The 27,654-nt window shown below is 44.4% G+C and overlaps 1 protein-coding gene across 1 annotated transcript in view; it reads left to right on the forward strand.

Annotated features, from left to right (window-relative positions):
• Positions 1-3,119: 3,119 nt before the first annotated feature.
• LOC308311891 (sodium-driven chloride bicarbonate exchanger-like) overlaps positions 3,120-27,654 on the forward strand; it is a 71,056-nt gene continuing 46,521 nt past the window's right edge. The window contains exons 1-2 of the mRNA XM_080758675.1: positions 3,120-3,171; positions 6,120-6,155. Of these exons, the coding sequence (XP_080614801.1) occupies positions 3,124-3,171; positions 6,120-6,155 (84 nt within the window). The 5' untranslated portion in view covers positions 3,120-3,123. The remainder of the gene's footprint in view (positions 3,172-6,119; positions 6,156-27,654) is intronic.

Here is a 27,654-nt window from a genome sequence, read left to right on the forward strand (position 1 = left end):
TTTCAAGAGCAAGGGATCGCGGTAAACATCCACCCTAAATCTTCTTCTTCCACACTGGGAGAAAAACAGCATCTGAAAGTTTGATGGGATGCATTTTTACACGCATTTTTACAGGAGAAGATGACCGAAGCATTAAAGAACATTTGAGAGTCATGAAATAGGACCATCCAGACCTAGAGCTCCCCAAGAAAGGTTGACACGAATGAAAATTTGTCCAACCACAGCACAGAAGAGTTCCCATGTCTCAGACTATCCAAAATAGTAAGTACAATAATGTGTCAATTATCTCCTCATTTTATTGCATGAGTTATGACTATATTTCATACACGTTTCCTCTACTTTGCCTTCTAAAGCTCGCTTGGGATCTGAGAGATATCGCCAACATTGATGTGGACCAACAAATCCTCAATAAGCTCGCTGCGATGGCAGAAAAAAGGTAATTGCCAGAATCTAATTTGGTTAGATTTTCAAGTTACAAAAACTGACTGATGGCAGTAGCACCCTGAATCACTCACTCACTACTTGACTGACATTTGTTCTCGTGATTTTAAAGGATTATGAAAATAACATTATTATAATAAATTATTGTATTTTATTTTTTTAAGGCCTCCAATCGGAAGCAGCAATTCTGCTCTTGCCTGCACTATTCAAGGAGAAACCAGAGTTGCTGTTTGAAGTTGAGGTGAGCCATGAACCGTTCACTAGTGTGAGAAGCACTATGTAATTGAAGCACATTTTATTATTGCATTAGTTTTTATATTATCATCTGGTTGTTTCATTTTTTCTATATATTTTTTATCCCACGATTTTGTAACCCATTTTTCACCCCTGTGTCAATCATCTAATGTGATCCTGGGCTCTACACACCCTCCACCAACCTAGTCCCCCATATATGGGGGACAAGGGGAGAGCAACGGACTTGAACTCATGCTTCCTTCATGCCTGAGTGTCCAAGTTGCTCCTTTACACCTGACAGAGGGGAGTTTCCCTGGTTGGACGTAGCGCGTGGAAGGAACACGTTATTCCAACCAGTTCCTTCCCCCTCCACCAGGCGCCCCGGCTGGCCAGGGGGAGGCAGTTTAGTGACCAGGATCACTGCATGTTTTTTGTGAGGGTACCTACCCTAGGGGACACGGGGAGAACATGCAAGAAAGGTTGTTTCTGTTTTTGACACAGTGGCTCTGCACGAGACTAGCCAGAGGGTGTGTGTTTGTCTGATGGTTAATGGTACTCCCTCTCCCCAGGGCCACGCTCAGACCAGCACTGACATGTCGACACCAAAGATGATGCTGAAAGGCTGCAGGGAGGGTCACCACATCATGCTGTCGATGGATGATCAGGTAATCACAGAGGACAGTGTGGACATCTCAATGGCACTGGGACTCCTACTGTGCATATATTTTGTGTTCAGAATCCAGTACCCTAAAGGAGAGGTTCAGTCACACGAGAGTCTCTCTCGTGTGACTGAACTTCTCACCCTATCTCTAAGGGAGATGCCAGCCACCCGCCAATTTCGGCCGCTTGTATTCGCGACCTTCTTCTTTCGGTCATGACCCACACTTCATGACCATAGGTGAGAGTAGGAACGAAGATTGCTCGGTAGACAGAGAGCTTTGCCTTCTGGCTCAACTCTCTTTTCGTCACAACAGTGCGGTACAGCGACTGCAATACCGCCCCTGCTGCTCCGATTCGCCGGCTGATCTTCTCCGTTCTCCCCTCACCCCTTTTTGGAGTGTGTTGTTCTGAAATTGCAGGCAAACTTCCTGTCACAGTAAAAAGAGTGTACAACTCCATCTATGAGTAGCATGTATGTAGGAGTCAGTGTTCTCTTCTCTCTCTATGTCTGGATGGCCACTTGAAGAGAGTCAGCTAAAAAGCGAGGACTTTGCCCCTGGACTGGGCCTCTTCTAATTCTGGAGTGTACATTTTGTTTTAGAAATCCTAAAAGACTGTCAAAGTGTCAAAAACAGTCAAGTGTGTTGTTGACCATTATAATGTTGTTTCACAGAGAAGAACTTTAAAGGGATAGTTCAGATTCTTTTAACTGTATGAAATACTTGCCATTAATATAGTGGTTGCAACTGTATTCATTGATTGCCAGATTGAGTCCCCTGTAATACAAAATACAAATAAAACACACAACTGCAGTGCGGCATGTCATCTATTTAACCACTAGAGGGAGCCAATGTATCAATGTCCTGGCGCACTGTGCTGGCTGCGGATGGAAACGCGTCAACGTGTGGCTGCAATACAATATATTTATAATAATGATGCCATGATGGAATGGGAATGGACAACTAATGTCGACCGTTTAGACCCCTTTATATATAGCCTAAACTCTATTATTAGGCCTGGTAAATGTGGTCACCCAGAAAGAGGTCTATAAGACCGACTCAACCGCTTTGTTTGTTTGCAGTCATTTCTTTAAATGAGGCCCCGTGTCGCACGTTCATACGGCCGGCCGGGTAAACAAAACAAAAAAAATGTAGGAAGCTAACATGCTATTATTATTATTATTATTATTATTAGGCTAGTATACGCTTTATTATAGCACATTGTGGGGGTTTAACTCCATTCTACAGAGAGAGACGAGAGTGCATAGCCTTAACTGCTCTTGCTGCCGTTGCATTAAGGCATTAGAGCTATGGGCTATGCATATTAGGCCTAAATAGCCTGGGCTGAACAGTAGGATTACAGCTATTTGTTTCTATTTGACGAATGGGGGTCAGTTCAGTTGCCCCTTAAACGAGTTCTTCATGAATACAGTTTAGCGTTTTCATGACACGTGTGTGTGTGTGTGTGTGTGTGTGTGTGTGTGTGTTTGTGCGCGCGCTTCAGTCGTCGTGGGAACGCGAATTGGTCGCTCCGGAGCAGGAGGAGCGGCGGCGCGTCAATTGAGAGGAACACCCCCATGCGTTAATGTGTCTACTGGATGTAGACCTATGTTATGTAGGGCAAGACGTCTTCGAGACAAACCGGCCGGTGGATGTGAGAGGAAGACAAGGAAAAAAATCATCCTCCAGCCAACATTCTTCTGACTGACAGAAGAAGACCAGGGACAATATAGGCAGCACAGCAGCAGCACGAATAATATTGTGAGACCAAGCGAAAGAGGGGGGGGATATGGACATAACGGACCAAGGAGCTCAGATGGAGCCGCTATTACCAACGGTAAGAAACACCGCGGATCCCCCAAAACCATTGTGTTTTTCTGAACATTCATAATATAAATATCAGCCTAGATTGGCACGTGCGGGGCACGCACCGGTCCTCAGTTTATATCTTAAAGGATATAATAATAATTTGTTTCAGTTTCCTGCAATTTCATAATAGAACATGCTCTATTTTACATCAAAGAACGAGGGATTCCCAATTAAGTGACCTATATTTTCTTAGTTTGGTTGTGTGTAGCTGAGACCAAAGAATGGTGTCGTTCTCATCAAAACATGAACAATATTCAGTTTGTATATACTGTTTGATCAGTCGCATCAAGAATCATGGACCTTTAATTGCTATACAGCTTTCTCCTTAGTCTGTATCGTTTATGGCCATGCAGTTGGCCACTGACTGTAGCCTAATTAATCACTCACGTTGGATGAAGCATGTGAGGCTACAGCAGCCGCAGTTGAATTTGAAAACGGATTCATTTGATACCGAAATATAAAATCATAATCCTAAATCTCGTCACCCGTCCTCAACTACATTGCGTCACGTATGGGCCTATCATGAATCATCGACCCAATTTGTGATACACAAATTACACATGGCGAGACTCGCTGTCAAGCCATTCCTGTTGCTTTAATAGGTTACACTGCGGATCCATGCGGGCATGATGTTTAACCTGCAAGATTAGCTTACATTCAGTCAGTCAGGTGTGTCAGTAAAACAGAGTGGAATACAATAGATTTATGTGGATCATCCTAATATATGCAGGCTTTTAATGCCTGGACTTTAATAGTTATGGGTCGGTGATGGCTGATGACCTGGGACACCATTATTTTTTGTGCCTATAGCACAATGACACTCCTCTCATACAGTAACACAGCCTAAGTAATTTCTCTGCCGTTTTATGAGAAAATATGGCTTTTAAATGACACTCCTCTCATACAGTAACAGACAGTACACTACACGCTATAGTACACTAGCAAACCAAACACTCACTCACTCCCCAGACACCTTGTATTATAAGCAGCCCTCCCCTGAGATGAAATCCTCCTCCACTGACCCATAAGGAGAGAACATGGAGTATCCATTAGGCTCTGCGCTGTGGGCTAACAGCCCAACACTCACAGTATGTCTAGAGAGGGTGCTCACAGCTCCACGTGAAGTCACTCATTTCATCGACATGCCATGTCCAGAACACAGAACATTGAGATACCAGTGGTGTTCTGAACCTCCTGTAAATAAGACAATTGATCGTATACGACGTCGAACCACCTCCTCTTCTGTGGTCCCCCCTATCCTTATTAGCATTCAGGTGAGGCAGCGCTGAGTGGCGAAGAGAAAGGAAATAATATGCACTCTGGATCCTTTTCTATGGCATGGAGTGAATCGGAGAGAGAAAGAAGAAACGGGGTATAGCGTGAACAATAGGGATATTGCTCATCCATCGTGCATGTTTGATGGTGATGGTTGTACAGTAACACTGTGGGCTTGGCTCTCTTGGGGACCGTGCTTGTGCAGCGACCGCCGGTCATACAGAGGAAAGCTCTCATCTCCCCGCTCTGTGTCAATGCGGTGTGCTTCTCCCCTGTCGCCGTAGCTCACCGCTGCCCCCTCCTCCGCCCCCTTTCCTCCTGGATGCTGCTGCATCCTAATCCGTTGCCATGGTTTCGCAGGGATGTGTGTACTGTATATGGTGAGGTGGTGCTATACATGGCGGTATGATGAGAATCAGAAAGGACAAAACGGGGTGGGCAGCCCGTGAAAATCAGCACACAGGGGGAAGCTTCATTCCAAACAGGTTTCAGGTTGCCAGGGGTGGCCAACGGAGTACAAGCATCTTTTCAAAGGCAAAGAAGAGGCCGTAGCTTTGGTATCCCGACTATTACATTGCTAAATGATGCAGGGATGAATACAAAATGTGAATGAACTGGCTATGATCAGGCTCAGGCCGCCGGTGTGGTTGTCCGGCCACCTTAGGCTGCAACGCCAGCCGGACAGTGTGTCACGGGTTGGAATCGCTGGCGACCCTTTGCTGCATGTCACTCCCCTATGGTCACTCCCCATCTCTCTACCCATTTCCTGTCAGCCTACTGTCCTATCAATAAAAGCCCAAAAAAAATCTTAAAAAAAAATAACAATCACATTTGTGTGAAGTGAGGGGAGCTCTTATCATCATACATCATCATACATCACATTCTATGCTCAGCCAATCAGCTGAGCACATTCCGTGCTCATACTGTACACACAAACACACAAAGCTGTGCATAGGAGGGGCGCTAGCGTCCCTCAAAAATGGCTGTGATTGTCACAGTCTGTGACTTGTGTTATGTTATTTGTGTACCCTGTTTCATGGTTTTAGTTAGTTAGTGTTTTACCTTGTTACTGTGATGTTGTACACTGTATTTTTCCTCGTTCTTAGTTGCAGTTTTGCCTTGCACTGTGAACCTTTATTCTGTAGTCATGTTTTGTGCCTTCCTGTCTGCCCCTGTAGTTCTGTTCCTGTCTTGTCTCACTAGTCCTGTGATTGCCCATGTTTCCACCTGTGTCCCCTTAGTTCCCCATGCAGCCTATCCCAGTGTTGACCACTGTCAGTGGTGTTCACCTGTGTCTAGTTATCCCATGTCTATAAGTTTGCCCTTGTGTGTTCAGTTCCTTGTTCGTTCGTAAATTGTTGTCAGTGGTTTTTTGTTCCTCGTGATTTTTCCATGTTCCTAGTATTTTTGCCTTGCTCCTAGCTTTTCCTCGTGTTCCAGTGTTTTGTTTGTTCCTGATTTTGGTTAATAAAACCCCCTTGTATTCAACCTGCCTTTCCTCTGCCTTTGTCTGCGCTTGGGTCCTACACCTGCCTGTCCTGAACCGTGACAGTGATCAGAACACATTCCACTCAGGAACATAGACAACAAGGAACAAGGAAAATAAGACTGACTCCTTGCTGTTCTCTTCTGTTTTTACAGGAGCAAAGCCCAAGCCCTCAGGAGAGCAAAGATGTGGTGAGTGTCTGTCTGTCTTTCACTTCATTCAGCCAATGTTGGTTTAGAAAACAATATAAAGTCACATGGCTTTTACCCAGCAATAATGTTTTTTCAAATCAATCTGGCGGCCTGTATACATGTGTTGTGTGGTTACTGGTTACTGTGAATAGGATTTAAATTGGAGTTTGGCTATTGGTGTGTACAGTATATGACCTGGCCCAGCCAGCGTGCTTTGGTGGGTAGCGCATGGAGCAAGCGCTGTATAACATTGGTTCACCGATCTGAGTGCACCGATATTTACACAGATTCATCAGTGCTGTGAAGCTCTCTTGTTTGTTTGATAGTTATCGATACACATATATCTGTCTATATGTCTGCCTCTCTGTTTCTCTGCCTCTCTGTGTGTGTGTGTGTGTGTGTGTGTGTGTCTCTCTCTCTCTCTCTCTGATTTATGATAATGCACCATAAATCATCAAATTAGATTTGAACTTGAGTTGTCGTGACTTGGTGTCTGCCTATGTGGTACATGCACCATCTGGTTGAGCCATCGGGGCGTCCCAGCTTGTGTTGGTATTTGTGGCACACAGTAAAATCTGAAGTGTTTCTTTGATATCAAGATCTGTCTGTATGGGTACATTTTTACACTGAGTTAAATCGACACTCAGGACTTTGCTGTGTAATGGATAAGAGTCACGGCACGATTTCAGAGATGCAGTATAGTCGATGTTGGCAGCTTTGAAATCTCTCCTACTAGTACTACAGAAATGACTTGTACAGTACATGGTGTACATATAGTACTACTATATATGGAAATATACAGAGGGTAATGTAAAGTAAAAGTATATTAGAATGACACAGTAATCCTCAATGTTCATTCTGAGAAAGTACAACATTTACCCGAAAGGATGCTTACAGGTACATTTTTACTCCCTGAATTAATTAAATACTGAGGATTCAGCTGTGCATCATCTATATCCCAGGAATGGCAGACAGATTAGATATAGATTACATAAAATGCAATATGCAAAAGGAGAGTCAACATTCAACACAGGAACCCCAGCTGTTATAAAACCGGTTACCTTGCAGTTATGTGGACGATGTATGCAGTCAGCGATACCAATGTAGCCTATCCTTGATTTTGATTTGGTTTCTTAATGTTCCAAAGGTCTTTTTTATTAGAGTTATATATTATTCAGGTTGCTTGTTTTTATACCTTTATATTTATATATTTATATAATATCCCTAGCCTCGGAAACCCAGACTTTTATTTCCAGGGCTAAGAGAACAGCACGCACACGCACACGCACGCACACACACACACACACACACACACACACACACACACACACACACACACACACACATGGTATTTGGTCAAGTGCAATATCCAGTGGTTGGTTTTCTTGTTTTCCTACTTTTACTTAGATATACAGTATGTATGTACTTATGGATGACTCTTTATATGACTTGTGACAACATGACCAATGATGAACCTAATGTATATAATGCTGCGGTATTTGTGTGAGGCTGCTATGTTGAAGTGGATATGGTGCACTGAACAAAATGTCATTATACTCTGGTTGCGACGACAGTGAACATCGAATCTCATTTGTAAAACCGCAATCCATAAGCTCCATCAGGTCCCATTTGAACCCACATCTCCCACATAGGAGAGTCCTAAGGAGGCCAGACGACTGTCGGAAAGGATGGAATCCCTGCTTGGTCAGGGAAGACATTATGAGCTTCAGGCAGTACTACGTGTCGACCACTATAGAGCGTCGCAGTCCCGCCCCCTTTCAGAACGACGAGTGGCCCAGGAAATTGATCCGCCCAAAACATTGTAATTATTGTCATGATTTGTCACGATCCGAGTTGGCTTTGTCCACGGCGTAATCGCTTTTTGAAAAGCCTATGGAGAAAATGAATGGAGAATCATTTCCTGGGCCACTCGTCGTTCTGAAAGGGGGCGGGACTGCGTCGCTCTATCGGTATCCTCCTCCATACTCAATATTTAGGGAGACCGCTTCCAAGTCCGGTGTATTCCGGTGTATTCCGGACGATGTACATACATTATTAATTATGTACTGTATATTAGTAAGATTGTAGACCTGCTATTTTCAAAAGATTCTTCTACATTCGAAAACTTAAAATGAGACATTTTGCATAATTACTTTTGGTACTTTGAGTATACATTTTTGAGTGTTTCTACATCACAGTATACTCTTTTTCCACCACTGCTGCTGTGACAGATTGTGTTGTGTGACTCTGGACTTTGGATCTGAAAGACTTGGACAGCAGCCTCTTCAGAATATTTACAGAGCCAATGTGAAATCGGCAGGGGGTGCCCAGACTTTTTTGACTTGAGAGCTACTTTAAAAATGACCAGCGCAAAAAGATCTACCCACCAAAAAAATTATCTCATTGCTGAACTTAGTTTAAAGAACATGACAAACACACTTACAGTAGAATGCATGGGAATATAGGGGGGGAAATGGAAATAGTTTTAGTTTTTGTATGTAACTTTCTAATGCTACTGATCTTTGTGCTCAACACTCTTGAAAACAAAGTAATCTGTTGTGGGTTAAAAGGCACTTTTTTTTGTCAATCAATCAAGTCACCTTAATTTAAGTGTCAGATGCCAAATTATATATTTTTATATTACATTATATTATGTTTTAGGGGCCATGGCATGTGATCTACCTGCACACCCTTTGAGATCTACTGGTAGATCGCGATCTACCTTTTGGGCACCCTTGTCAGACCTAAGGCCTTCGAAGCCAGACTTTGAAAAAGTCTGTAGACACACTGGGGGTGTGTCCTAGTCTGTACTCATCCAGTCTGTAGACACACTGGGGGCACTAGTCAAGATTCATTTTTTTAAAAGGGCGCATGCGACTTACAGAGTTACAGTCGCACAGAACGCACCGCGGGACATGGCCAAAGCATTTTCCGGGGGTCCCCAGCCAAAAACGTTGAGAAGCCCTGGTGTAGAGTGAGTGACCGGGCTTGTTGTGCCGATGCACATAGCACACTTGGCGGATCCGTTTGAAATCTCCGCATGACCTGGTGATCAGCGCACGGCAGGGAGGGGAGCAGGAAGCACGGAGCGGAGCCTACTGCTCAGACCGGCTGTGCTCCATTTCTCCTGTTCAATTTTAGGAGGATGGGAGGGGGGGGTGGAGGGAGTGAAGGTATAGTGACGCTATGAGAGATGGAGAAAGAGAGGGTCGAGAGATATAGAGAGAGTCCTCTGCTGAGAGAAATGGAAGCAGAGCCTCCCTTGCCGATAACAAGTTGAAAGGGCATCAGATATGAAGCTGGAGCCTACACTTTGCCACAACTACCGCCCGCTATAGTATAATAGCAGCACTAGGTTTCTCTTCACATCCTATTTGTTTCCTGCAGAGCATCTTGCAGCCGTCGGCACACTTTCGCTGACAACGTACCAGAGCAGCTCAGGTATAGGGCATGTAAGCACGTGCACATGCCGATGCACATACATGCAAGCAAGCAGGCGGATGAAGCCGGATGAACGCAGCGCCCAGCTCCGAGACCTTTGCTGCGTCTTCTCTGACCATTATGGCAGGTGTAGTTGTTGTGAAGCACCGGACAAACCACCGCTGCCGCTTTTGTTGTTGTTGTTGTTGTTGTTGTTTGTCTCTCTGTGACTTAAGCCTAGCCCCTCTTAGATAACAGGGGGCCGCGGGGGGGCTTCAGCAGCTCAGCTCATGCAGCACGGCACAGCGCTAGTGCACGGCATCCATCGCGGTGATGTCAGCAGCGAACGCGCTAATCTCTGGGGGGGATTGGCGGACGGACGCTTGTCAAAAAGCATCAGATGCTAGCCCTAGACGAGAAGAGAAAGGAGCACTGCTGCCGGGGTTTTTATTTGCCGTTGTCGTGTGCTGTGTTCAGGACGGGTGGGGGGCTTGTTGTGTGCTGTGTTCAGGACGGGTGGGGGGCTTGTTGTGTGCTGTGTTCAGGACGGGTGGGGGGCTTGTTGTGTGCTGTGTTCAGGACGGGTGGGGGGCTTGCTGCTGCTCCTAGTATGGAGGAAGTGTAGGTGAGGAGGGGGAGGGATCTACTGGACCGGGCCGAGTGTCCGACGAACCAGCTGACACGCTCACTCCTCTCTCTCTATCTCTCTCTCTCTCTCTCTCTCTCTCTCTCTCTCTCTCTCACTCTCTGTCTCTCTCTCACTCTCTCTCTATCTCTCTCTCTATCTCTCTACCTCTCTCCCTGTCTCTTTCTCCTCTCACTCGCCCTTATCCACACACCCACACACCCAGCCCTCCGTGGGGCTCGGGCCCTGAGACTACAGCCACCCTGCTTTCGCATTCCCCCCACCACCAGAGTGCAAACAAGGAGAGCCAGCGGGCGTCTACCCTGCTCCATCCTCCTGCAGGAGCGAAGCCATGCTCTCTGTGGATCCCCACAATGGATTTATCCACCAGGTATGCTTCTCCGGAGAATTGGGTCTGAACGTGTGAAATAAATCACACATTTTGCCAATGCGGTCAGCGATCGAACTAGTGTAAAGTTAAACTGCTGTTCAAGGTGTCAGATGGCTATGCATTCTTCGGATTCAAACTAATGTGTGCTGATGTTTTAAAGTGTAAATAAGCTGTGCAGTTTTGTGATATTGGCATATAGTTCAGAGAGTTAAGGTTTTGAGATGATTGTCAATGTCAAGCTGCTGTTGAACTTCACGGGTTGTTAATTAATGTGCCATTTCAGTGATGTTCGTTCGCCCCACTTGTGACGGTTAGCAGGTTTAGTGCCAAGAAAATAATACTGTGATCTCCTCCGGCACAGCCACAGTTTGGACGTGCTGTTGTACCGTGTATATACCATGACGTTATGTTTTTGTATCGCAGCTGGGTAGACGGACACCATCCCTGGCTGATAATCAGCTGACCTTCTAAGTCTTTGACTATACTGTAAGTTTAGCAGGGATGTCATTACTGCGCGATGGGCATTAGTGGGAATCATAGTCTTTGCTGCCACTTACTACTGCTGGAGCCGCACACGGTTGGTTAATGCATTGTTAATGGGCTGTGGGGCGGATGCCTGCCTCCTGCGCCGTCCCACTGATCTGCATGCGAGAGGTCCTGAGGAGGAGGCAGGCTGACAGATGGGACCTTCATTCTGAATGGAGGAGGGAGAGAGAGAGCGAGAGAGAGAGAGGGGCTATTACCCACTGTATTGACCTCATTGATCGTTGACGGAGACAAAGGAGAAACGGAAAGTCGGCGTCATTCTGTGCATATGTGTTCATGTGAGAATCCTGTGCAGTGAGCCAAGGGCAAAAATTGCGGGAACAAAATGTGGTATTTTATTATAAGTGCTGCATTAGGCTATACTGACAGAGATCCGTCTCAGCTCTTTGCACCGGCATGTGGGATAGAAAACGCTAGTGGTCCCTTTGTCTGTCCACCGGGAGTTTTAGTTAGTCAGTCAGTCAGTCGGTCTCAAATCCAGGTTTTCCAGGAACCCAGAACCCTGTCACCCTCTATTCCTGAGAGGTTCTATACATAGACACATTTGTGACTTAAGTAAAACTACTGCAATGTAGAACTGCTTTGTTACAATTACAAGTCTGTTACTCAAAATCTACTTGAGTAAAAGCACAAAAGTATTGGTATCAAAATGTACTTAAAGTACAAAAAGTAGAAAGTACTCATTATGCAAAATGTGTCATTTCAAGTTATCAAATGTTGAAAGTTTTACAAGCTCACAATGGGTTGCATCGCGACACATTGTGAGCTTGTAGATGGGCTATTTTCAAATGGCCAAAATGTATACAGGGCTGAAGTGGTTAATGTATGTCTCGTAATAATAATCAAGTTACTTTCCACCACTACCTAGTACCTACCTATACCTACCATGGTATAGTGTGTCCTGTAATGTATACCCTATACTATACCATGATGTCATATTCCTTCCTGCTGATGTCACTAATGCTGCTGATGCTGATCTCGCTGCCATTGCCACGGCAACCACGACCATCTGCGGGGATCAGGGCCATGACCGCTGAATCCGCCGGCCAATCGCATATACAGGGCTCATACAGCCATCCCATTAATCCCAGCCGGCCCAACACCCCCCCCCCCCCCCCCCACAGCTAGGTACAGTATGAGCTTCAGCTACGTACTGTATAGCATCCTGTAGTAGTGAGTTCATTCCTCTCAGGCTGATCAAAAACAAACTTACAAACACTGGGCTTTACATTAAAGCCCAGTGTTACGGATTTTGCCGGACTGGCATTTTTGTAATTTTTATTTTCCGTGCAAATTCATCAGACCAAGATAAGACCTAATTATTATAATTTCTATTTAGTTCAGTTAACTCATAGAACGCCAATTACTTAATTATCACGTTTTTCATGATGATGGAAGGAAATTTTTTAATTTCAATTTTAGTTAACTATAATAACCTTGCATCAGAGCAGCAGTTCCCTGCGTCATAGCCTTAGTTAACTATAATAACCTTGCATCAGACCAGCAGTTCCCTGCGTCATAGCCTTAGTTAACTATAATAACCTTGCATCAGACCAGCAGTTCCCTGCGTCATAGCCTTCTGGTCTAGAGGGGGCGGGTGCCGGCACGACTAAAAACAAAAAAACACTGTCGTCCCCCAATTTGGAGCGATGTGCCTCTTCCTTGCGAGATACAAGGAAGTGGGCTTCCTGTATGCCAGACTTTCCAATGCGCTTCCCCAGGCTTTTCATTTTTGAGCCGAATGCGAATGAAAACAAAAGCCTGGGTACCGAGGCTACCTGCGTCACAGATACCCTCAGAGGAGAGATCATCGAGGAATGTACGAACTGGGTTTGTTTTCCCCGCATGTCACAAAGAGCCATGGGAACTCCCAGCCATGCTGGGAGTATCCTGGGGGTAGAAAGGTGGGCCTGGGTCATCATGAATCAAGAGATCAGTGATTTGTCCCGGGCGGAGAAAGCGGAATACAAAACCCGTGGGCGACAACATCGCCCGTGTGTTTGTTTTATCGCCTGCTCCCCCTACGAAGCATTACATCGACGAGTAGGTAACATACCCTTCTAATGTTGCAGCTCCTCACTTTGTTATTCTTTCCATCGCCGCCTGCCCGTGGTGCACCTCTTCTCTCTCTGGCTGTGTGAGAAAGCCAAGCTGGGAGAGAGAGGACAAACAATACAAACTTTCGCTTTCACTTTTTGACTTTCACAGACTTAATCCTTCGTCAAAGTCAAAGTGTCCTCCTCCTTGCTCTCGCGGCTGGACAAGGCCTTGCTCACGCACGGTTATCTTTAACTATGGCCAGTGGTGGAAAAAGTCATCAAATGTTTCACTTCTTAGATCAATACTGCAATAATAGAACTACTCCGTTACAAGGGTGGACTTGATTAAGTATAAAAGTATTGGCATCAAAATGTACTGAAAGTAAAAGTACTCAATCATTATGCAGAATGTCTCATTTCAAGATTCAAATGTATATAAACATCTTTTGAAAATAGCAATTTTTTGCGACTGTAGGTAGCAGATTACTATGAAAACCTGTCAGTCGTTCCGTCAGTCGCTCCGTCACGCCACTATATATGGCCGTCAGTCCGTCACGCCTTGTGACACGCTCCATACCTGTACAACACTGACCTCATCAAACCCTGGTTAGCCATACATGGAGACCAATTCACAGACCAATCGTTCGTGTCCTCGTTGACGAAAGCAGTGGTGGAAAAACTACTCAAATGTACTTAAGTAAACGTATCAATACTGCAATGTAGAACTACTCTGTGACAAGTGAATTCAATGGGACTTGAGTAATGGTACAAAAGTATTGGCATCAATACCAAAAGTAGAAAGTACTGTCCCGTTTCACAAGTTTTTAAATGTATACAAGTCGTTTGAAAATAGCAGATCTACAAGCTCAAATCCGACCTAAGAGTGGACACCTTTGCTGCATGTCATCTCTCTGCTCGATATCTTGATGACCCCATTTTTGTGCATAGTTCCCATCTTGTTATATTTCCAAGAAAACAAACAATGGCGTGATCAATCAAGTCTGTACCTGTAACTAAAATGCTCAGCAAGCATTAACTTTGATCTTTGCCAGGCTGCTACATTCGTACACATAGAGTGCAGTTACATTTTTCAAATACTGCTTCTACCAGTTCAGCAAGACCCACAATAGTTATTAATTCATAATTAATCGCAATATCTAGAACAACATTTCTTTAACATGTTAATTGTAAATACCTTGTATTTAATTGTAAACGTTAAATCACTAGTAAGTAACAGAGTTTATAATCTACGGTACTTTCATGGAGATATTATAGGATTTATTTAAGCCATCCTAAAAGGTTTTCAGTTGACCCATAGTTAAAGATCCAGCTGCGAAAGAGCATTGGTTTCAGGGAAGCCCCTGTAGGCCTAGACGTAGGTCACTCTCATTGCCGTCTGTGTTTATTTTTGGTCTGTAGCTATCATCTGAGAGTTAACCGCACTGTCCCGAAGGCCGAGGGCACACAACACCAGATAATGTGTGAGCAGGAATCTGCAGGATTACTTTCCAAATAGGGCGGCAGATGCTTTCAAAGGCGTACTTTTCAGGTCAAGAAAGGATACCCTGGAAACTGTGCGATAAAAGAACGGCGTCTGTGCTGCATTCAATTCTGTATTTGATATTGGTATACTGTATCTATCTATATGGACTTAAGGCGTCTGCACACCGTTTTGTTTTTCGGATTTTTTGCTGCATTCTTTTTTATTTCTTTTCTTTTTTTAAGCGTGTCCAGTCTGCAAGGACCTTGAGACAGATCATTCACGAGCCATTTTCAACTCATCCGTCCTTTGGACAACCTATTCTAATTTCTTGATAAAAATAGACAAATGCAGTGTAGCAGCTGTTGGTGGCCTGTGTGGAATATTAAATATAAAAACCTTCCTTTGTTGGTCATGCAGTAGTAGGCCATTGTTATGGTGTGCGTGCGTGCGTGTGTGTGTGTGTGTGTGTGTGTGTGGGAGAGGTGGGCCCATCAGGATGGATTACTCCATTCTCTCTCTCTCTCTCTCTCTCTCTCTCTCTCTCTCTCTCTCTCTCTCTCTCTCTCTCCCCACATCCTCACTGCTGCTGGTTCACTCTCATCTTACTGGTGGCGGCCACATGTGATTATAACATCTAGGACAGAGGCATTTAGAGCTGCAATCTGCAACATGCGATGTCGCTATAAACCCAGGATTCAAACCAGCTTCTACTGTAAGTCTCTATATACCCGGGATTCAATCAAACTCCTTGTAAGAGCCATTTGAGCCATGCATCTATTCTGTGCTGTCATTGGAGGACTTGTCAATCAAGGCATTGGTTACCATGGTTACAGGGAGGGGTATTTAACCCTGGTCCTAATCAGGTGCAGGTGTTGCTGACATGCAGAGGCAAACACACACACACACACACACACACACACACACACGCACACACACACCTAGACCCAGCTGAATGACGTCAGAACGTGGAACTCGTTAGAAAGAGTGGGCCCAGACAATGGACTCAGAGCCTGCGGATCAACCAGGGATCCCAGCATCAAGAGGGGATGTGTGGCCATTGCTGCACATACTCACCGACTCAATAAGGACAACCTACCATGAAAAAGGGGAAAAAATCCCCAAATAATACGCAATTCCAGATCGTAGGCTGTAGATTCAAGGACACCTGTTGTTCAGTGGCTAATCTCTGTGAGAGATTTTCACTCTTTCAGTGCATTGTGTTTCTTGTGGCATTTGTTGTGCTCTCTGTGGGACAAAATTAAGGATTACTGAAGCCAGTTTAGTGTTAGGTTGAATTACTCGTAGAGCAGTGGTTTTAATTATTTTTGTGTCCAAGCGAGCACAGCATTGGGCTAGTCAAAATCTCAAGGCACACATAGCCGCAAATAGCCGATGTACAAGCTCACAGCGTGTTGCAGTGTGACACGTTGTGAGCTTGTAGATCTGTTATTTCTTACAATTTTAGACTGAATAGGCCTACTTTACTTTAAGTACATTTAGATGCGATACTTTTGTACTTTTACTCAAGTAAATGTTGAATTCCCCAGTATTGGTACTTGTATTTAAGTTAAACATTTGATTACTTTTTCCACCACTGAACATAGTCAATGTATAAGCTCACAATGTGTCAGCAGTATATTTAGTCCCCAGTGAAAAAAGGTTGTCGGCAGAACATTTTTCGTCATCATTTTGGTAGACAGAACCAACACTAGGGCTCGGTATCAGCAGTTGCTTTGATCCGATTGAACTGAAGGCAGATTGCAGCTTGTCGTGTCAATCCTCTTCATCATGGGTCAGTGGCGCTCATCCTCAGTGGTGGAAAAAGTACTCAGTTGTTTTACTTAAGTAAAAGTATACTGCAATTTAGAAGTACAAGTACTCTTTGGCTTGCAAAGTACATCTTCGTGATGTCACTGATCTCATGGCCCAAAGTCAATCTAGACCACCAGTTCTAGGCTAAATTGAAGGGGGGACTTTTTTATTATTTCCATACAATAACTCTAAGGTACATAGTTCAATTTGAAAATGAGTGGTATTCCCCTTTAAGACTGAGGCGAGGGTAACGACCTACATGGCCAGTTAAGACTGAGGCGTGGTCGGTTAAGACTGAGGTTAGGGTTAGCAACATACCTGGCCGGTTAAGACTGAGGTTATGTTTTGGGAAAGTGTTAGTAAAAGTGGGCGGCTGTGGCTCAGGAGGAAGAGAAGGTCGTCCAATGATCCCTGGGTCGGCGGTTCGAATCCCGGCTCCTCCTGTCCACATGTCGAAGTGTCCTTGGGCAAGACACTGAACCCTACATTGCCTCCAATGAGTTGGTCGGTGTGAGCTTGCCACCATTGGTGTGTGAATGTGGGAAGTGAGGACGCTGGAGTCGACTGTTCGCCGCTTCACCTCCCAATGTTTTACCTCCCATTATTGTGAACGCAGTGATTGCGAACCCAGTGAGCACTTACTATGAGACCTAGCAGATCATGTCTGTGTGTCTGTGTGTCTGTCCCGCTTTTGTGCCCATATATGGAGCTGAGTGATTACGTCACCATGACTCAGCCATAACCATACTGAGTGATTACGTCACCATGACTCAGCCAGTCCCCAAAGCAGCTATACGTCCAAAACCCAAATATGTACGAGCTGCGTTCGCTTCCCGTGTTTGCGCGTCTTACTGGTTATTATTATTATTATTAATCGGTCAGACTAACAATGACATGTTACTCTCATGTCCAGGCCTGAAACCTTGCCCTCTCCTCTCTCTCCCCTGTTTGCTCTGTACTTCACCATACCTGCAGGGAAGAACGGTATTACGTGAACCGTGAGCAACATGCTCTCGTGTGCATGGGCTGTCTGCCGGGGGAATGGGGGCATGCATCTGCACTGTTTTGCTGTCTTGTTTCGCATGCAGTGCGTAGTAGACAATAGATTCTAAAATCACTTATCTTAACCACCAAATACACCCCATACGGTCTGCCAAATTAACCTGGGTCCATTCAATATTTTCCCGAGAGGTTTACTGTTCTGTGACTTCGACTTTTACTATTGTGATATGTTCTGCTGTTTTCTTTTCTTGTTATATTGTCCAGTTTTATTTGTAATAGAACTGCATATTCAGTTGATGGATAGTTTTTATCCTATGAATGTACAAATAGTCCTGGAGAATGATACTTCTCTTTTTGGCATTCTTCTTCACTTTAATATTGACTTTGTGTATCATTTGAATAAAATAATGAATAATAATAAAGAAATTCATTTGGGGAAGAAAAAATACCTCATATAGGTGACAAAAACGTGCACGCCTAGATAATGTATGCTCATCTCGTCTTTGCATATGCGGTGCGCTTGGTGGCTGCACGTGTTCGTGGGTGGCGACCTCTCCCCCTCCCCCTCTCCTCTCCCCCCCCCCCCCCCTCCCCCCAGGAGTCCTGGGTCACATGGTCTAAGCCACTGACTCCCTCCCCCCCCCTCTCTCTCTCTCTCTCTCTCTCTCTCCCTCCCCGAAGCTATCGCCACCGGTGAACGCGGCACAACTGACAGCCGAGACATGATTTAATTGTGTGTGTGTGTCCCCCCATCACTGAACCCACCGGTCACCGGCAAGGTTTTATCCCCCCCCCCCCCCCCGCCCGCTCCGCCAAACAGCAGAATGGCAGATTAATCTAAAACCGCCGGGCTGTGGCAGGCGGTGGAGATCAGAATGTGATGGTTGATTGAGGAACAGGAGCAGTGCCACCATGCATGCTCTCTCCCTGGGTGTGCTGGAGTCGGGTCAGGTGCCTGAGGTGAGCCCACAGGAACCCGCCGTCTATAAATAGAGGCTGGGAACCTGCCGACGGAAGCTCGTCCCTCATTTGGTGACATGGTGGGGACAGTGGATGACATGGTGGGGACAGTGGGTGACATGGTGGGGACAGTGGATGACATGGTGGGGACAGTGGATGACATGGTGGGGACAGTGGGTGACATGGTGGGGACAGTGGGTGACATGGTGGGGACAGTGGGTGACATGGTGGGGACAGTGGGTGACATGGTGGGGACAGTGGGTGACATGGTGGGGACAGGATAAGTACATTTTGATACCAGTACGTTTGTACTTTTACTCAAGTACATTTTGAATTCCAGACTTTTACTTGTAACGGAGTGGTTCTACATTGCAGTATTGATACTTTTACTTAAGTAAAACAATTGAGTACTTTTTCCACCACTGGAAATGAGCTGTGTTCAATCATCCATAGTGCGGCTATGCTGTTCTGTATCTCCGTCTCGCTGTATTTGTGTTCGGATTTGTTTGACGGACGTGCGTAATCTTACCTCGGAGTGATTTTATGATTTGTTTTAGCTCAGGAGGAGGCAGGAAAGGGCATAGAATAATGAGACAGACACGAAGGCATACAGAGAATTGCTTTATGCTCTTAACAACTTGTGAGTTGTGTCTGTGAGGCATCGCACGCAAGCACTTCCTAAGTTTGTTTCCTTTTGTTTTGCAAGTGCATGTACTGTAAGACAAAACAAAATACACAATGTACTAAAGGAAACTGAATCCTGGGTTATATGTACGCATTGTGTAGCACTGTGCTATACAGTGAATTGTACCATGATATGATATTGTTTTGCGACTCTCATAATGTCTTTATGATACACAGTAAAAAAAAAAATCCGCAGTGTTAAATGATCTCTTACCGGACCAAATTGGTTATATTTTTCTGTGTACATTATAATGCACAGACAGACAGACAGACAGACAGTCAGGGCCGTTGGAGTTGCGACCTGATAGACAGAGAATAGTAAATAATGTTCTGGTGAGAGCGTTTGCACCGACTGCCACTCAAAGTGGCTACTGGCCAATCACAGCGCGTCCTTGCACATTTATTTTTAATGCGTGGCCCACAGTGACCCCTAGCTCTGTTCCATAGCTCTAATACCTTTTCATTAGAGCTATGGACCAGAGCTAATTAAAGTGACCCCCAAGTGAGTTGTCTTGTTACCGAACGGAAGACATGTAGTTCATGACTGAGGCTACTGCTGCTTATTATCACAACATAAAGTTATATCATGATTTCAACCTAAATGGCATATTGGCATAATATATCAACAAGGAGAGGATGATATAAAAAAGATTAGCCTGATGAGTCGACCGTCTTGATCCAAGGCTGTTTCAAACATGGTCATCACTCATCAGGCTAATCTTTCTAACTTTATTTACACTTACACAGAGTGGCGCATTAGGCCAACATTACCTGGGTTAGTTTACATCTTGTGTTGAATGTTGGCATTATGAATTATAATCCATTGGTGTTTCATCAGCGCGAACGGAAATATAGGCTACAGTCTGCAGCCTGGTGATAAAAAAATAAACTCCACACGTGAAATGCTACGATAAGGAAGCAAGGATTAGTCTGTGATGTCACTGCTATGCAACAAGGAAGTAGAATGAAGCACAGCAGCAGAAACAGAACACCATTATGAAGGAATCGGCAGTGATGTGACATCACTGTCGTTTCCTTGGGCATGTGACGGTTTGTTTCTGCGTTGAGCACTTGACTTTTTGAAATGTTAGATTCGACTTAAGTTATTATTATTATTCACAAACAAGTAAAAAGTGCAAATAAGTTATATATGAGACACATTGTGAGCTTGCAGATCGGCTATTAGGGACGGCATGTTGAAATGAGTTAAGGCTCACCTTGTTTCTGAACCTGACTGCGTAGAACTTGTTGGCTGATTCGCTGATTCGCTTGTTGCGTGTGTTGTTGTTATGTGTTAGAGCACATGATTCATTGGCTCCTGCATGGTCTGTATTTCTGGATGCAGCATTGTAATGGTGGGGGGGGGGGGATTGTGGCTATTCAGAACATGTGGCGCGGTATGGAGCCAGGTGGACTTTTTTTTAGTGCATGGCCATTCAGAGCAGGCCGATACAGTAGCTTGACCCTGGAAGTGCTGCGTCACCTCGGTCTGAACCGGTTCAATAAGAAAATAGAGAAACAAACAATATTCTAATAGAAGCGAAAATTAATACAGGAACTTAATCAACTGTAATTGTTAAATAAGTGTGTGGGAAATTTGTAATGACAGTATAGCGACAAGCGTGTGATTAGAATCACACATACTCGCATACATTTAATGAATATATTCATTCAATGTAAACTTGTGTATTACAAAGAATTTCCTCTGTATTAGGATGCACTTTGGCAGGGTGGCCCAGAGAGCATCTGCCTGAAAAGCCTAAATATCTCCCTTGCCCAAAGGGGGAATTCCTCTTTTGGCTAGTGGTTAAGAAGTTTGGCTTTATTTATTGTCCCATCCCGCACGGGACGGGAGACCTGAGTTCAAATCATCATAGGCGTTGCATAGGCAGCTCTATTCTCAAACAATGAGCCCCCGGTGGGACCTGTTGATAGAAAACAGCTGACGTGGGTTAAGTCAATTATATTGAGGGGGTAACTGTAGATGTTGCTCATCCTGTTGGTCAACAGCTGTTGCTTTATGACCAAGGAGATCTAACGGCCCTTCCCTCACCCAGGCATGTGCACACATAGACATCAAAGGGGGCTTCAGCCCTGCCCTTTTACCCGTCTGTAAAACAACTGCCCTTTCCATACCACGAATGCAGCATTTACTATGGTGAAAGAAATGCAAATGCCACTCCTTTCCATGCCGAATACCGAGGGGCAGCGTTCAGGAGAATAGCTTTTTTTTACCCCTGAAGTCTCCTGAACCTGAACGCAGCATTTTGCGTTGAGCTAATGTTGTTTCGAAATCCTGCCTCTCTAACACTCTCTGAATGTCCCTGGCCTCACCTGTCGCTAATTTGCAGTGGTCTCCGTTATACAAGTAAAAGTCTGGAATTCAAAATGTACTTGAGTAAAAGTACAAAAGTACAAAAGTATATTACAAGAGTACTTGAAGGACCTCATGTACTCATTATGCAAAATGTCCCATTTCGAGTTTTCAAATGTATAAAAAACCTTTTGAACATAGCAGATATACAAGCTCACAATGCGTTGCATCGTGAGCTTGTAGATCGGCTATTTTCAAATGGCCGAAATGTATTATAGTGCTGAATTTAGTGGTTAATGTATGTTTTGTAATAATAGTTAAAAGTAAAAAATTTGGCTCTGAGATATGTAGTGGAACAGAAAGTATTGGAAATTGGAAATACTCAAGTAAAGTACAAATGCCTCAAAATTGTACTTAAGTACAGTACTTGTCTTTGGTAGAGACAGGGTGGTGAAAATGTAGGGTTTCCATCAGCCTGTGCTGAATTTTAAATGGACGCTCGTTCCCGATCAGCAGAAGACCAGGAATGATTTAAACGTTTCACAGCGGATTTAAATCTCACCACACGTCATCTCTGTAGGAACAACACAGTCTTGACATCTTTGATACAACGTTTGGAAAAGAGTTCAAAATGTCACTGTTTTGTATGGAGCCCCACAATTCAGGATGGCAATTATAGTACAGTATGTGACAGAATCCCGGAGCAATAGTGAAGGGGTGGGTCAGAAATGGGGCTAGCAGCCAAGCTGGCTTTACACAATTCTACAATTGATATCCCCTCGTTATTCACTGTGTGTGCGTGCGTGCATGTATTTACAATTTACAATCTTTTTTTACTTTTACTCCACTACATTTATGTGAAAACTTTAGTTACTTTTTAGATTTTGTACAGTATTACAAAACATACAATAATCACAGTCCTACGGTATATACTTTTTGACCATCTGAAAATAGCCGATCTACAAGCTCAAAACCAGTGATGCTGTAGATCTGATATTATCAAAAGATTTTTATACATTTGATAACTTGAAATGGGACATTCTGCATAATGAGTACTTTTACTTTTGGTACATTTTGATGCCAATACCTTTGTACTTTCACTTAAGTGTTTTGTAGAACCACAGGTATACAGTATTTGCCATGCTGGGCAGTGCCAGTGACCCATGTGACCACGATGCCTGATTTAAACTTGTATTAATCAGACTTAATCAGGCTTAAGCAGAAGCACTCCTTCCAGAGCGATAATGTTTGCCGTCCTGCAACTGAAGCCTATTCTTCTGTGCTGCGCCTTATAAGCCTGATGTGTATCTGAGTTCATGAAAGAAACATTGAGAATGTCAGCGAGCCGAGCACTCACAACATGGTATCACTCGCTCGGCCACTCAAGCCCTCTCTTAGTCTCGCAGTCTCTTCAATTCCTTTGCTCGCCGGGGAAGTCAATCTGTGCTTATCTGGCCGGGTGCCGTACGTGGCTCCGCTGTGGGACAACAGAGAATAGAAAGATGGGAATCAGTGGCTGCCAGCTCTTCAATGGCTTGGCAGCCTGATTACATGTATAGCGTCCATGGTAATTGTGTCAATAACAAAACTCTAACATCAACATTGAATTCTCTCATTAAAGATTGATTGATTAAACCCTGTTTAGAAATAATGCTGGTCTCTACCGACGATGCAGGAGCCAACCAATCATCCCTCGGGCATGTGCTCCGAACGCCCATGCCATGATTAAGGGCACCGCACTATAGTTCAGTAAATGCAGCAGGAAACACGTATGCATTGACGACAACACAGACATTGACTGATATCTTCTGACAGCGCACGGTATCTGATTCATAAGGACCCATGTACTGCACACAGCTCATTTACAGTGTAAACATTTAGTTAAATTAACAATGCAGATGGTAATTGAACGAATGTTGGACCTGTCTGTCTGTCTGTCTGTCTGTCTGTATCTTCAGTACGGTAAATTTGAAATCATGAGATGCTTCTTATGTCCGTGTTAACTCAGTGGCCATTATGCAGTGGTGTGAAAGTAACTAAGTATTGCACATTTTGAGGTATTAGTACTTTACTTGAGTATTTCCAATTTCCGCAATACTTTCAAAATATTGTACTAACATACATTAACCACTTCAGCCCATACATTTCGGCCACTTGAAAATCGCAGATCTACAGGCTCACAAAGCGACGCATCGCGAGTTGCGACGCACTGTAAGCCTGTATATCTGCGATTTTCAAAAGATTCGTATATATTTGAAAACTTTAAATATGGGACATTCTGCGTAATGAGTACTTTTACTTTTGGTACATTAAGTACATTTGGATGCCAATTTCACTCAGCACATTTTGAATTCCGGACATTTACTTGTAAAGGCTCATACAGTCTACATAGAAGGGCTGGGGCCACCGCCCCAGCCCTTCTCTCTGTTTTTACTCACCACCGCTCAACGTTATTTCAGCTCCGGTGGTCAGCTCACCACCGGAGCGGTGGTCACCTCACCACCGAAAAATCCAGACTATGAATGAGCCTTTACAGAGCATTTCTGCATTGCAGTATTGACACTTCAGTAAAAACATTTGAGTATACTTTCTTCCCCACCACTGCCATTATGTAAGAATGGCCTCCCCAGTGGGTCAGTGTGGATGTGTGGAGGATGGATCAGGGCTGGATCAGGGTCAGTGTGAATTGAAATGCAGAAGCACGGACATTATTCACAGAATAATGAAGACGTGGAAAATTCAGACTTGGCATTAACCATCTGCCATCGGAAATCTGGCGCCTGAAGTCTGTCAACTGGCACTTCATAATGACTCGTCATCTGGGCCAGGACAAGTGTGTGTGTGTGTGTGTGTGTGTGTGTGTGTGTGTGTGTGTGTGTGTGTGTGTGCGCGAGAGAGACAGAGATAAAGAGCTGGATGCACACACTCGTGTCCTCGTCTCAGCATCTGTCCACCAATTGACCCTGATGCACTCCTTGGATGCTCTCACATGCCTATCCGTGTGTGTGTGTGTGTGTGTGTGTGTGTGTGTGTGTGTGTGTGTGTGTGTGTGTGTGTGTGTGTGTGTGTGTGTGACCACCAACATGCTAGTTTAATCTCTTCAGGATCAGTGGATACTGCTGGCCACCGCAAGCCATGTTTGACATAACTGCTGGTGGCAACGGTCACATGACCATCTCTATACACTTCACTCACCCACTTTAGTTTAGAGTTACCAAAACATTGGGGTGCCACAGTTTTTTTGTTTGCTTCATAAGTAAACATAGAGGGACCGTTTCACCAGTTTGTAAATAGTAGGTGCTAACGATTAAAGTGCTGCTTCACCCCTTTTGCAACCAGATCTTGTTTCAATGATTATGAGTGTATTATGTGTTTTTAGATATTTTAATCATGACGCCATCTTCATGATGAGAATTTGTCATGAAAATGTGGTCTCACTTCCTTCCTAAAAGTCAAACCTCCTGGTGCAATTTTCAAATTGTGCTACTGTTATCTACTACAAATACTATTAAATAACATTGAGTGATGTGACATCTGTTCCACGGTGTGTCAATCCACAGACCGTGTCTCCATGCTGGCCACTCCCACATTCAATTCCATCACACTATAGTCCCATTTCCACACCTCTCTCCAACTGCCTCATCAGCTCAACAGTTCCTTTCTCATTCCTCACCTGTAGCAACTTCCCCAATCAAGCCACTAGTACCCACAAAACTGGACTCTTTCTGCTCATTCCTTGCTAGACTATCAGGACTCCTGCTTTTGAGTATTTTGATGATTCCAAGTGTTCCTGAGAGGTTTGGCCTTTTGCTTGTTTTTGGACTTTGTTACTGCCTGCTCCTATGTGACGTTTTTGCCTTAGTTTGGACTGCTTTCATGGTTTTGACCTGCCTTCTTCATGTAGATGTAAGCTTTCCCCTTTTGTTTGGTTGTTATTAAACTCTTGCAAGTGCTCTGCCTGTGTTGCCTGCATTTGAGTTCTACTTTGACACACGTTTCTTCCAGTGGTGAAATGTCCCTTTAAGAAATAAGGTATAGATGTAATTTAATTATTTAAAAATAAAAAGTTGTATGTAGACACGGTAGTAATTAACGCTGAGCTGGACAGTGTGGCAGGTCTATGAGAAGGTTGTGGTATAATTTGATCTTAAGCCTTAAATATTTTCCATCAATGACTATGGGTTTCTAACTACGGTACAAACTTTTTGAGGGGTGCCAGCCCCTCCTATACACAGCTTTTGTCCCCACAAAATGTCCGCAAAACACAAACAATGCCATTGACAATGGCCATCTCGTCCCCCGCACACGTCTCATATTTGCCATCGCCAATGAATAGAGAAATTAGGTCAAATATGACGTAAATTTGTGGTAACAGGCAATGGGCATTCTGATTGGCCAGTATGAGATGATTCATGATGATGTACGATGATAAAGGCGCCCCTCACTTCACACAGGTGTAGTACAAATACCTCAACATTGTACTAAGTACAGTACTTACACCACAACTATTTCCATAATTTGGAGCAGCACAGTACTTACTCGCGTGAGAGGAGACTAAGCACGCAAGACTGCGTTTGGGGATGATTGAATGTGTATTTGGGATGAGCAGGGACAATGGAGGGACAACTGGCAGACCCTCAATTTAACTCTGCTCTGGTCGCAGATCTCTCTCTCCCTCTCCCTCTGTCTCTCCCTCTGTCTCTCTCTCTGTCTCTCTCTCTGTCTCTCTTGTCTCTCTCCCCCTGTCTCTCTCCCCCTCTATCTCACCTACACACACGCCGCAATGTGTGATGAACGGAGTTGCACTCTGTCACTTGCTCACCCCAGTGAACCCAGACGCGCTCGCTCGCTCTATCACTGTTCATGGTACAGCACCCCAAAGGCCCTAAAAACAAGGCTCCAGTCATCCCGAAAACAAAGTAGTCAGGCTTCTACTTCATAGACATAGAAATGTAGACGCCTCACTCGCCACTGCAATTCATTGGAGCGATCCGTAGTGAACTGAGGGCGGAAGTGCGCCCGAGGTATATGGACATGAGTGTCATGGCGGCGCCCAGTCACGTGACTCACGTCCCTTCATTACGTTCCATGGCACCAACGTGGAAGCTTGCCTTCACTTGAGAGCATTTTCCCCAGAGCCAGAAGAGGCAAATACCGTCTATATTTTACTTGGCCTAACTCCAAGAACCCACCTCACCCCTGCCCATTTTGATAGGCTGGAATGGCTTAGGCCGGGTTGACGATTCGCTGCACCACCAAATACTAAATACTTCCTTAATGTCAATGAAGTCTATGATCACAACACCAGAGGGAGTTCAACAAACCACGTTCAACCCACATTATTCGGCTCCAACAAGGGGTTAAATTCATTTAGCTCCTATGCCACTAAAACATGTGACGCCCTACCAAGAAATGTGAATCTCTAGACTCAAAACCGCTCTCAAAGAGCACTTACAGGTGGCTACAATTTGAAATTGGCCCTGTCCTGTAAAAAGTTAAAGGCGCCCTCCCTTTTTTCCATACTGTACACGTCTTTCCCCTTTTTTCCTTTTTGAATGTGGAGGACCCTGATGTAAACAAGCCTTGATTTTGTATTGGCCTGTACTTTTGTTGAACTGTAGCTACCCCTTCTACATACTGTATACTGTACTGTGAATACAATGTTCAATCGATCAATCAATCAATCTGCTGGTCTTAATGTTACTGTAGCGCTGCTCTTCCTCTCCATATCCCGCTCTTTTCCCCCCCCCTCTTCTCCCTTTTCCGAAAAACGAGAACATTATGGTCCTAGTGCAGAGATGAATTTCACCCACTTCAGTGATGAGACAATAGAGTTGTAATACAAGTTGTAATAAAAATAAAGACTCATATGCATTTGTTGGTCTTAAAGCTGCAGCTTTGCAATAGAATACAGCAGCTCATATTTCTCCCCACCGTTGGTTGTCCTTTGCACAGTGCAACTGAAAACAAAACACTTGGACATAATTCATCAGCAAGGTAGACATGTTAATTCCCCTCCCCCTCTCGCTTTTTTCCTCTTTTGAGGTCAAGGCTATTTATAGAATCGTGAACCATCCAGGAACATGCTGCTGCTGCATCTTTAAGCAGTGGTGTTAAACTAAGTACATTTACGTACAGTACTTAAGTACAATGCTGAGGTATTTGCACTTTACTTGAGTAATTCCAATTTCCAATACTTGTACTTCACACAATGCGTTGCGAT

This window comes from Protomyctophum bolini (genome assembly GCF_963924005.1).
Source record: "Protomyctophum bolini genome assembly, chromosome: 24".
Lineage (NCBI taxonomy): Eukaryota > Metazoa > Chordata > Actinopteri > Myctophiformes > Myctophidae > Protomyctophum > Protomyctophum bolini.